The sequence below is a fragment of the Entelurus aequoreus genome, linkage group LG05 (genome assembly GCF_033978785.1).
Source record: "Entelurus aequoreus isolate RoL-2023_Sb linkage group LG05, RoL_Eaeq_v1.1, whole genome shotgun sequence".
Lineage (NCBI taxonomy): Eukaryota > Metazoa > Chordata > Actinopteri > Syngnathiformes > Syngnathidae > Entelurus > Entelurus aequoreus.
The window spans coordinates 20093286-20106271 of NC_084735.1; the positions used below are offsets into that span (position 1 = coordinate 20093286).

Here is a 12986-nt window from a genome sequence, read left to right on the forward strand (position 1 = left end):
CAACACAACAAATACCCAGAATCCCATGCAGCCCTAACTCTTCCGGTCTAGGTTATACACCCCCCTATCAGGGGGGTGTATAACAGTTACAGTGCGGATGTTCTCCAGAAATGTGTTTGTCATTCTTTTTTGGTGTGGGTTCAGAGTGTGGCGCATATTTGTAACGTAACAGTGTTAAAGTTGTTTTATACGGTCACCGTCAGTGTAAGCTGTGTAGCTGTTGAACATGTATGCCTGGCTGTCACTTACGTGTGCAAGCAGAACCTGCATTTAACATGTGGCCAAGCAGGTACTCTGTTAGATCAGGCTGTAGAGGGCGCTAAAAGCAGTGCCATCACACCCTGAATTTCGGGAGTCTCCCGGAAAAATTGGGAGAGTTGACAAGTATGACGCTATCAAGCGCCATTCACGTAAAACTCGCGGGACGCACTAACATTAAATTTAAATATTGAGGTGCGGGCCGGGGCGTGTGTCTGAGACCGCTGGTTAAAACATAGCACAAAGCAAAAAAAGCTTGGTATGCAGTGTTATTTCATTTTAAATTTTCAAAAGAGTTTTGTGGCTCCCATTGTTTTCTTTAATTTGTGAAACTTGTCAAAATGGCTCTTTGAGTGGTAAAGGTTGCCGACCCCTGGTCTAGTCTCTTACGTGAAAGAGCTAAATAATATTATTTGATATTTTACGCTAATGTGTTAATCATTTCACACATAATTCGCTCCTGAGTATAAGTCGCATCCCCGGCCAAACTATTAAAAAAACTGCGACTTATAGTCCGAAAAATACGGTAGTATTAGAACCGGCCCACAGGCCACAGCAGCAGGCTACTGGCCTTGGGACCCCACCAAGTCATAAAAATGGGGTCCCACTGTAAATTTTTTGTAACCGTTTTGAAAACAAATGATAAATGTATGCATTATCCAATTATATCTCACATTCTATATTGTGTTTTGGAAAAAGTTTGTCATAAACGTTAATTCATTAAAAAAATAATACAAAAGAAAACACATTTTTATGCGTATGTAAATGTATTCAGTTATAAACATTCATTCACTTTCTTCTTTCCTTCATGGATCTAAACTTTACCGATGCCGGAATTTTTTTCTACATTTTTATTGTAATATTTTCAGAATGTGTTGTTCTATTTTTGGCCAAAGTAAGACAAAGAAAACAATCTGAAGTTGTCTTTAGTTTTTAGTTTTAATGCACAGATGTTCCTCCATGCGGCCCCTGAGCTAAAATTAGTTTGACACCCCTGGTCTAGCCGAACCTTTTCCTTAAAAGGGGAACTGCAATTTTTGGAATTTTGCCTATCGTTCAAAATCAATATGGGAGACAAAAACACGCATGTCTTTTTAAAAAAAATTTTAAATAGGATTTTAAAGATGATAAAAGACGCTTGGAAGATGCGGCTAATAGGAGTGTCACCGTTATAGCCATCAAAGCCTTCTGAAACAACTCCAAAACCCTCCAGCGTTTTATATTGCAAGTATATATATGTATAATTTAGTAACAGACACCTTCATAACAATATGTAATATGTAATATGTTCAATATTTACCGTATTTTGATAATTTTAATAATTTCCGAGACTGATTTATTCCACGCATTGATTTCTGTATGACTTCTGGCAACATGTGTGTTCCTACTTACATGTTTTCTAATCATGGCAGACTTGGTAACAGACAAAGCAAACGACTATTTTTGGACAAATGAGGATTCACAACCTTATACTTTTGAAGCTAAATATACTACTGCTTATTGAAGCGTGCACAAAGCGAATGTTGCAGCAGACGGAAGCCGGGAGATGGGTATGAAAGCAATTTTGATGCTATAAATACGGAACTTGGAGACAAGCTATTGCGACATAGATGGAGCGCTTACCCAAAATTGGCCAGCTGGACCAAACGCACAACTCTCCATCGAGTGAGTCACTTTTATATCGATCATGATACACGCAGCATGTCATTCTTGATTATACAACTACAGTACATACACTGTCTGGCTAGCTGTGTACAAAGAAAACATGAAAATCGGGCTAACACTTTACAGATACTGTAATATTCTTGTTCATGTTTAATAGTCAGCACAAATTGGTGTTCTATCGCAGTGCTGTGCATTACAAACTCAAACGCGTTTCGTGTTGTTGTAAAAGCTAGCTTATATCTTGCCGTACTTAGTTTTTACAGCTAATACCGGTGACTATGACGTGCACATTTTCCACGCATGCGTATTAGTTTGCATTGCGCTGGCGGACGGAGAGGGGGAGGGGGTCTTAAACAACCATTGTGTGTGTGTGTGGACAAGGATAAGGTTAGGTGGGATTTATCCTGGATAACCTTCGCCGGCTTAGTGTAGAAGGGGTCTGAGCATGCGCGGTTTTTGCTTGGTGGTGAGAAAGAATTTGCCATCAATCCCACGTGGGTGCTCGGCATTGTCCGTGGGTGCTCGGGCCCCGAAGCACCCACGGGATCGGCGCCTATGGCTCCAAATGTTATGAGAGAATCTGTGACCAACCTGAGGGTCCATGTCATAGAAGACGGTGAACATGCCTCTCTTGTCGGGAGTCGGCGGGATGTGACCGAAGTAATCCGCCAGCTGGATCTTGTTGTCCCAGAATCTGTACGGAAACTGGAGGGCGATCTGTTTGGAAGGTCGGCAAGGAGGTAGTGTTTGAAAGTTGGACACTTCATGTGCGCCATCAGCAAAAATAAGTGTATCGAAACTTCTACTAGATCAGAACATTAGATAGTTTTGACAAGATTCTGGTAGCATACAATTAAAGGCCTACTGAAACCCACTACTACCGACCACACAGTCTGATAGTTTATATATCAATGATGAAATCTTAACATTGCAACACATGCCAATACGGCCGGGTTAACTTATAAAGTGCAATTTTAAATTTCCTGGGAAACTTCCGGTTGAAAACGTTTAGGTATGATGACGTTTGCGCGTGACGTCAATGGTTGAAGCGAAAGTATTCGGACACATTGTATCCCAATACAAACAGCTCTGTTTTCATCGCAAAATTCCACAGTATTCTGGACATCTGTGTTGGTGAATCTTTTGCAATTTGTTTAATGAACAATGGCGACTGAAAAGAAGAAAGCTGTAGGTGGGATCGGTGTATTAGCGGCTGGCTGCAGCAACACAACCAGGAGGACTTTCAGTTGGATAGCAGACGCGCTATCCGACGCTAGCCGCCGACCGCATCGATGATCGGGTGAAGTCCTTCGTCGCGCCGTCGATCGCTGGAACGCAGGTGAGCACGGGTGATGAGGGCTGGCGTAGGCGGATAGCTAATGTTTTTAGTATAGCTCTGTCGAGGTCCCGTAGCTAAGTTAGCTTCAATGGCGTCGTTAGCAACAGCATTGCTAGGCTTCGCCAGGTTGGACAGCATTAACCGTGTGGTTACAGGTCCAGTGTTTGGTAGTATTGTTGATCTTCTGTCTATCGTTCCAGTCAGGGGCTTTTTTCTTTTGTTTCTATCTGCATTTAAGCACGATGCTATCACGTTAGCTCCGTAGCTAAAGTGCTTCGCCGATGTATTGTCGTGGAGATAAAAGTCACTGTGAATGTCCATTTCGCGTTCTCGACTCTCATTTTCAAGAGGATATAGTATCCGAGGTGGTTTAAAATACAAATCCGTGATCCACAATAGAAAAAGGAGAAAGTGTGGAATCCAGTGAGCCCTTGTACCTAAGTTACGGTCAGATCGAAAAAAGATACGTCCTGCACTGCACTCTAGTCCTTCACTCTCACGTTCCTCATCCACAAATCTTTCATCCTCGCTCAAATTAAAGGGGTAATCGTCGCTTTCTCGGTCCGAATCGCTCTCGCTGCTGGTGTAAACAATGGAGAAATGTGAGGAGCCTTTCAACCTGCGACTTCCGGTACAGGCAAGGCTTTTTTTATCAGCGACCAAAAGTTGCGAACTTTATCCTCGATGTTCTCTACTAAATCCTTTCAGCAAAAATATGGCAATATCGCGAAATGATCAAGTATGACACATAGAATGGATCTGCTATCCCCGTTTAAATAAGAAAATGTCATTTCAGTAGGCCTTTAATATCGCATGCTACATAAAAAAAACAGATGTATTCTAGTGTGCAGAGACCGTTGATTTTTTTTTATTAAAACCAAAACAAGTTAAAAGGCTTTAAAAAGGTAAATCAGGCTTTTTAATGATCATTTTAAACTCTTGTTAGGTTTTTAATTTGTATTGTTATTTTCTATTTTGGTTTTCACTATTACTACTAGTATTCTTACTATTTTATGTTTTCATTCATTTATTCATTTATTTATTATTTATTATTAATATAATATTTTTATATCTATTTGTGTAATTTTTGCGTATGAAAAGTAGTATATAAATAAAAGTTTATTTGATTATTTTTGGCTAATTTATTTGTTTTCATAACATTATTGCAAAAACTACAAGAGTTTCATTCAGGCATCTTTAATATTTTCATCATGCAAAAAGGGCTTTTACAAAGATAACAATGTTCATTGTGTTTGTATGTGTGTGTGTGTGTGTGTGTGTGTGTGTGTGTGTGTGTGTGTGTGCGCGTGTGTGTGTCTGTGTCTGTGTTTGTACCTTCTCAATGATGCCTGCTCCCAGACTGTGGATCGCTTTCATTTTCCTTTCAGGAAGTGGTGGGTTGAACTGGATGAAGTTCCTCTGAAGCAACGTTAGCGGTATCGTAACAAGAACCTAAAAGGAGGAAACGACTTCAGGTAAACAACGTTACCCCCCCCCAAAAAAGTGCTTTTCACATTTTTTTTTGTAGTAATTGTACCTTTTTGGCTGTCCACTGGGAGCCATTAGAGCAAGTAACTCTGACAACATCGCCTGAGTAGTCGATGGACTGAACCTGAAGTAGAAAGAAATTTTATATTTAGGGATGTCCTGATACAACATTTTCACTTTCTATACGATATTGGAGCCTTGAATATTGGCTGATGACGATACTGATCCGATACGATGTCAGCATGAATCATACTTGTATTATTTTGGACTGCTGGATGTAACAAAAGGTTAGCAGAGAACAATGGTAGGTAGGAAAAACACTAACCTATTGAAATGGACTAATGATGTCTTTAAATTGAAGTAGAGTAGTAATTGTTTTTTGACAACACCGAGTGATCACAAAAGTTCATCAAGTTAAGCCCATGAAGCAGTACGTTGAATAATGCGAGCACGTTTGTTACTAAATACTTTCTAATAATCTTCTGCATTGGAGATTTTGTATGTGTAAGTAATATGCAAATATTTTTAATTGATATTTGTTTATATTGACAAATGTGCTGTTTTAGACTGCAATATTGTTCAATTATTATCACGTATGTCTAGCTAGTTTGCTGTTGTGTGCTTCACTGTCGAGTAGCTGCTAGCTCCTAGTAGCCTACAGCCTACGATGTTTACCTTTTGTAAATGACTTTAGTAAATTAGAAGAAATAATGTGCTTATTGGAGGACATTTAGATGTTAAAAGTACCAGTAGAGTGGAAAAACAAGTTGCCTCTATATTGGAGCAATTATCATATACATCTGATGTATGACACCGAAAGACTTAGCGAGTAAATAGATATGATCAAAATAGTATCAATCTCACGGAGATTCCTGAGCCATTTTGAGAGATAATAAGGAAGCCAGACACGTCACCGCCGATCTCTTCCCCATCAACAACAATGCAAATCATGCAGACTTTGTTGGGTGCCAATAATTATTACTTTGGGACATTTGATGATCCAGAACCTTATATCTTTTATCCTGAATATAAGGAGGGTGAACTACAAGTTTTAGAAGCTGTGCGAAACAGATCCAGCTTTAGTGAAACACTAAGCATCATGTAGCAGTATTGCTAAGTGCTAAACAATAAATACAACATACAAACATAATAAAACGATTGCTTACTGTACAATGTCTGCTATCACTGATGACTGATAGGATGTCCATATTTTCCCGTTTAGATTAATAATAAATTTGAATGCACACGACGAAGCGTTAAAAAAGTTGCTGCCGAGTCTGATGCTGTCTTCTGTTGTAGTGTGTTTGTCTCCCATCTCCGGGTATAAACTGAATGTCACAGATGAACAACTTCTAGATTCATGGCTAACTCCTACCAATAACCAGATGAGAGGCTGGATTTATAATCGAGAATAACTTCGAAGAGCCGAGACGCAATGATGCGGGAGAAGAACGACAGCAAAGAAGACGTCGCCGGCTCAACGCTGCATAAGTTTATTCTTCTTTACAGTTTTACGGCAGTTCGCATCCATTTATGTTGCATTACTGCCATCTTCAGATTCATTTTATAATTACATTAAAGTCTCTCCTTGAGTCCAGTGCCGCATAAACTATAGTTAGCTCTCGGTTATCAATGCTAAAAATACTTACTGCGCAAGCGCTTATAATAACTACTAATATTTGGTTAATATTCAGGTTGCGAGATGTAAATAGAGTATTGTTTATAGGGTTTGGATGGTTATTCAAAGAGTTTTGTGGGCAAAATAGAGAGCCCCCATAGACGGCATTGTTAGCATTTGTTCCAAAATAAAACAAAAATAAATATATGTACAGTACATGTCTTATATAGGGATTAAGAATGACAGACAGCACATCTCTTTCTACATGTCTTTCCAATTTTTGCATATTTCCAGTAGGACTGGTCTGATAACATGGTCGGCGGAGTGCAGAAGCGTTACTTCTGTGACGTCACTCTCCGGAAATAGCCAAAGGTATTCGGAGCCTAATATTCAAAATGGCTGACTGAATTTGTGGCATTTTGTGATGTTTAAATGGTATTTTTACATACTTTACGGATTGTAAATACAAGCATACAAAGTCAACTTGTTTTTCCACTCTATTGGTACTTTAAAGGCCTACTGAAACCCACTACTACCGACCATGCAGTCTGATAGTATATATATCAATGATGAAATCTTAATATTGCAACACATGCCAATACGGCCGGGTTAGATTAGTAAAGTGCAATTTTACATTTCCCGCGAAATATTCTGCTGAAAACGTCTCGGTATGATGACGTTTGCGCGTGACGTCACGGATTGTGCGGACATATTGGGACACCATTGTGGCCAGCTATTAAGTCGTCTGTTTTCATCGCAAAATTCCACAGTATTCTGTTTGTTTAATGAACAATGAAGACAGCAAAGAAGAAAGCTGTAGGTGGGATCGTGTATTAGCGGCTGGCTGCAGCAACACAACCAGGAGGACTTTGAGTTGGATAGCAGACGCGCTACCGTGAGTACGCAGCTTTGGCTTCCAAACATTTGATCGCTTGCCCGAACGTGCGTGCCGCTATGTGCATGTCACGTACGTAACTTTGGGGAAATATATGTGCTGTATGAACTTTACGGAGGTGAACGGTACTTTGGGCTGTGGGATTGAGTGTGTTGTGTGGGTGTTTGAGTTGTATTGGTGGGTTATATGGACGGGAGGGGGAAGGTGTTTGTTATGCGGATTAATTTGTGGCATATTAAATATAAGACTGGTTGTGTTGTGGCTAATAGAGTATATATATGTCTTGTGTTTATTTACTGTTTTAGTCATTCCCAGCTGAATATCAGGTCCCACCCGCCTCTCACAGCATCTTCCCTATCTGAATCGTTTCCACTGCCCTCTAATCCTTCACTCTCACTTTCGTCATCCACAAATCTTTCATTTTCGCTCAAATTAATGGGGTAATCGTCACTTTCTCGGTCCGAATCACTCTCGCTGCTGTTGGCCATGATTGTAAACAATGTGCAGATGTGAGGCGCTCCACAACCTGTGACGTCAGGCTTTTTTTTATCAGCGACCAAAAGTTGCGAACTTTATCGTCGATGTTCTCTACTAAATCCTTTCAGCAAAAATATGGCAATATCGCGAAATGATCAAGTATGACACATAGAATGGACCTGCTATCTCCGTTTAAATAAGAACATTTCATTTCAGTAGGCCTTTAACTGGCTGCAGCACTGCTTGTATCAGGTATTTTACAAGTTTTTTTTGCTGATATCGGACCGAGTAATATAATATTTCGTATGGGACAGAACATGTTGAGAGGGAAATACAACTGTATTCTACCGGGCACTTAGTGCGGATGTCGAGGCCCTCGGCTAGCTTGTGTAGCAGAGCAGCGTAGCCGTGAGTGAGCAGCGTGTGGTCTCCTGAGAACTGCGCAAAGAATTCATTGTGGTCCCAGGACCTGGCCGAAACCTGCGTCCAAGAAAATACACTGTTAGCAGGAAATCATTTAACACCAGACAAGCCTGGCCCTCGGACCTGGTTTAACGAGCTGCCACAGGCATATTCCAGGTTACTGAGGTGAAACTGGAGGACTTTCTCCTCCAGCTCACTGAACTGGATGCCGGACTCCTGAAGGAAGTTCTTTTTAAGCTCCTGGACTTTCTCTGTCAAAAAAGGTTCAAACGCTATGAGTTTTAATCGCAGACCTCAGCCCCCCTGTCAAAGTCTCAGCACCTCCCAGAGGCTTGTCCTGGCCCTGCGACTTGTCCTTCCTCCACTCCGACACCACGTCCAGAATGGCATTGAAGTGGAAGTCCATGCGCTTGTCGATGGCGGGGTCGGTGACGCGGCCGCCCTCCTGGAACAGGTCACAGCGCTCTCCCAGCTTGTGCATGCGGACGCCCATCTGCAGCACGTGCGGTCAGTTTAGGAGGAGTGTTTGTCTGCAGGTACATAGGAGCCCTCTCTCACCTGTTCACACATCAGAGCAACCGGGTTGTTTACGCAGCCGTTGACGATCTGAGCGCCGCGACCCACGGTGACGCCCAGGGAGGTGTCGTCCCACACGCGGCCGCCGATTCTCTCGCGGGCCTCCAGCACCAGCACCTGTGGGCCGCAAACACCAACCATGTTGACCCATCAAGTGGTTCTTACCCCTTAAGGCAGAGGTGTCCTACTTTTTAAAACATTGGCAATCCAAAACATCAATTTGACAACCTTTTCGATGTAGGACACCAACCTGAGTGCCAAAGTTGCGCAGTTGGCGCGCAGCAGCAAGTCCCGAGGGCCCCGCACCAATCACGACCACGTTCTTCTGCCAAAACCAAATGTGAAGTATGAGTTGTAAGGATTTATCTTGTGTATACCACAACGTAGTCCAGGGCTATTCAACTGGGGGCCAAATCCGTCCCAGGAATGACACAATTCTGACCCCCGGTTCAGTTCAAAACTTGGGAGACAAACATTTTTGCAGCAAATTCCTAAAAAGACTAGAATGCTCCTGTTGCGGAGGAGCTTGGACCACTGTAAACACATTGGCCTGCATTGACATTTAAACATTGCTAGCAAACCTAGAACATTGGGGTCCCAACTTGTGATTTACATAACTGAGGTGTTCCTCAAGGCACCCCTTTAAGTCCCCTTCTCATTGTATCCATTTTTTGTAACTAAGGTGGTTCTGAATCTTGTTTACTTCAGATGCAGTCAGTAGTAATTTGTTCAACCTCGTTAGTTATAATAGTAGTGTTCCTCAAAGTTCCATCTTAAGTCCTCTCTTTTTCATCATTTGGGCTATTCAACTGGTGGCCCACAAGTTCTGTTAAAAAAAACTTGTGAAACTCGCATTTTTGCAGAGACGTTCACAGAGATGATCTTTGACTTTGGCTGTTATTAAAAATGTGCCCGCTACTACATTACATACAGTACAGGCCAAAACACACACCTTCTCATTCAATTATTTTCATGACTATTTATATTGTAGATTGTCACTGAAGGCATCAAAACTATGAATGAACACATGTGGAGTTATGTACTTAACAAAAAAAGGTGAAATAACTGAAAACATGTTTTATATTGTAGTTTCTTCAAAATAGCCACCCTTTGCTCTGATTACTGCTTTGCACACTCTTGGCATTCTCTCGATGAGCTTCAAGAGGTGGTCACCTGAAATGGTTTTCACTTCACAGGTGTGGTAGTTTTGATGCCTTCAGTGACAATCTACAAGGTAAATAGTCTTGAAAATAAAAAAAAACGCATTGAAATGATTACCGGTAGGTGTGTCCAAACTTTTGGCCTGTACTGTATATACTTACAGCAGGGGTCACCAACGCAGTGCCCGCGGTCACCAGGTAGCCCGTAAGGACCAGATGAGTAGCCCGCTGGCCTGTTTGAAAAATAGCTCAAATAGCAGCACTTACCAGTAAGCTGCCTCTATTTTTTAAAGTGTATTTATTTACTAGCAAGCTGGTCTCGCTTTGCTCGACATTTTTAATTCTAAGAGACAAAACTCAAATAGAATTTGAAAATCCAAGAAAATATTTTAAAGACTTGGTCTTCACTAACAGACAAAGAAACAGATAACAGATTTGGTGTCCAGTTCAAAGTGTGACATGATTTATTTAAAAATTTGAGAGTTGACTTTTGTATTTTACATGAGTTATTATCTGTACAAACATGGTGCAAAGTAATCAGAATCAGAATCAGAATCAGAATCAGAATAGTTTTATTGCCATTGTTTGAGAACGGGTTCACAAACTAGGAATTTTTCTTGGTGCAAACGTGCGACATAAAACACATATAACACATATTTGGTATAAAAAGAGCTGTGACTGAGCTATCAGATAGACTTAGAAGGGATTCAAGGAATTCAAGGAGCTGCTGTTAGGAGTTCTTGTTCATTTAATTCATGATTTGTTACAAAAGAAACTGTAAGAAACTGCAAGCTACCAAAATCAAAACCCACTATTACATGCAAAAGAAATATTAAAAACTTTTGCCTCCCAGCTTTTATATACGATTTAGCTGCCTTTCAGTGGAACAGAGTTGCTTTAATTGATGATATTGAGATAGCGTTGAAATACTTTTATAATGAATTTCAACGTATAGTCAATAAACATGCTCCGTTTCGAAAACTTAAGAGTTAAAGGTCGAAATAATCCCTGGTTTTCCTCTGCAATTGGAAACCTTCTCAAAGAGAGAGACGTTGCTTGGGCCAGGGCTCGAAAAACAAAGACAGAGGCTGACTGGCTTAGCTTCCGCCAGCTTAGAAATAAATGTACTTCGCTTGTTAAGAGGGCCAAGTCTGATTTTTACCTGCATGAATGCAAAAAACATATAAATGATCCCAAAAAGTTTTGGCAAACCATAAAAGCTTCTTTAAATCATGTGACAACAAATGACTTTCCAAGTCCTTTAATTACTCAATCTGGTACTTTGTCTGATAAGACAACTATATCAAATTGTTTTAATGAGTATTTTGTTTCTGCCGGATCCTTGTTTGAGTCGTTGAATCCTCAATTGTCAAATGTTGGTTTAACTAATGTTAATATACCAAATACACCACAGGCTGTAAATAGACGCAGCACCTGCACTTTTGAGTTCACACCTGTATCAATATCCGAGGTAAACAGTGCACTAAAGAGCCTGGACACAACTAAAGCAGCAGGACCTGACCAAATTGAACCATTTTTCTTAAAATTGGCTGCTGATTTTGTTGCTGAGCCTCTCTCGCATATTTTTAACCGAAGTCTAACAAGTAAAAGCATTCCAAAAATCTGGAAATCGGCCTTTGTTCTTCCCCTGCTAAAAGGGGGTGAACCCACAAACTACAGACCAATTTCTAAATTATGCATTTTAGCAAAATTGTTTGAGAAGATCATCAGTAACCAGCTAGAGGATTTTTTAGAATCAAACAATATTTTATCTCCATTTCAATCTGGTTTTAGAAAACAGCATAGCACTATTACAGCTGCTCTTAAGGTCTTCAATGATTTAATCGAGGCTGTAGACGGCAAGAAATATTGTGTCGCCCTATTTATTGATTTGTCAAAAGCATTTGACACAGTAGACCACAGTCTGTTAATTCAAGCCCTTCATCACGTTGGATTATCTAAAAATGCAGCTGCTTGGTTCACAGACTATCTCTCCAGCAGAACACAACGTGTACAGGTGGCTGGGACCACCTCTTCATTACTGGACATTACCAAAGGCGTTCCACAAGGCTCAGTGCTGGGGCCCATTTTATTTTCTATCTACATAAATAATCTTTGTAATAATTTGTCAAATGCAATGTACCATTTTTATGCAGACGACACCATTATTTATTGCTGTTCAACCTCCATCACTCAGGCTTTTGAGTTTTTACAAGCTGCTTTTGATGTCATCCAGGCTCGCTTATTTGATCTTAAATTGGTTTTAAATACAGATAAAAGCAAGGTAATGGTTTTCTCTCATTCAAGGGTGCTACTGGAAAATATTCCAAATATTGTAACATCAAATGGAAACCCTATAGAGCAGGTCTTAAATTACAAGTACTTGGGTTTTACTCTTGATCAGGAGCTTTCATTTAAAGCCCATATTAACAACTTGGTCTCTAAGCTTAGGGTAAAGCTTGGTTTCTTTTTTAGAAATAAAAACTGCTTCTCTCTTAAAGTCAGAAAGAAATTGGTGACAGCAACTATCTTGCCTGTAATTGATTATGGAGACGTGCTTTATTTTAGTGCTTCATCTAAATGCCTCCAGTCCTTGGACACTGTTTTTCATTCAGCACTAAGATTTGTTACTGGCTGTCGTAGTCTCACCCACCATTGTCAACTGTATATGAAGTCAGACTTATCTTCATTGAGTGCACGCAGATACACACATTGGCTGACTTTAATTTATAAGGCTCTTTTAGGTCTAATACCTCCATACTTGTGTACTCTGTTACAAAGAAAAAGCAGCTCTTACGCATTACGTTCTAACAATTTGTATGTTTTAACTGTTCCTCATGTACGGACTGAATTTGGCAAAAGAGCTTTTGGCATTGCTGCCCCTATGGCATGGAATGAATTGCAGACGAAACTGAAACTTACAGAACTACTTCCATTTGGAGCCTTCCGTTCTGTCCTGAGGGACAAACAGCGAGAGACGTTTGCACAATGCCTGTGTTTTTAAAGATGTAAATCTCTGTTGTTTTACACTTCTCGTATGTATTTTAAAATGTATGTCTTAATGTATTTATTTTGAAACTGCTCTGT

At 40.4% G+C, this 12986-nt stretch overlaps 1 protein-coding gene across 2 annotated transcripts in view; it reads right to left on the reverse strand.

The window, feature by feature from the left end:
• LOC133650272 (lysine-specific histone demethylase 2) overlaps positions 1–12986 on the reverse strand; it is a 37037-nt gene that overhangs the window by 6806 nt on the left and 17245 nt on the right. For both annotated transcript variants that reach the window (XM_062047334.1, XM_062047336.1), the window contains 8 exons: positions 8990–9064; positions 8722–8856; positions 8485–8656; positions 8287–8414; positions 8089–8220; positions 4800–4874; positions 4598–4714; positions 2515–2640 (listed from right to left, as the gene is read on the reverse strand). In XM_062047334.1, the coding sequence (XP_061903318.1) occupies positions 2515–2640; positions 4598–4714; positions 4800–4874; positions 8089–8220; positions 8287–8414; positions 8485–8656; positions 8722–8856; positions 8990–9064 (960 nt within the window). The remainder of the gene's footprint in view (positions 1–2514; positions 2641–4597; positions 4715–4799; positions 4875–8088; positions 8221–8286; positions 8415–8484; positions 8657–8721; positions 8857–8989; positions 9065–12986) is intronic.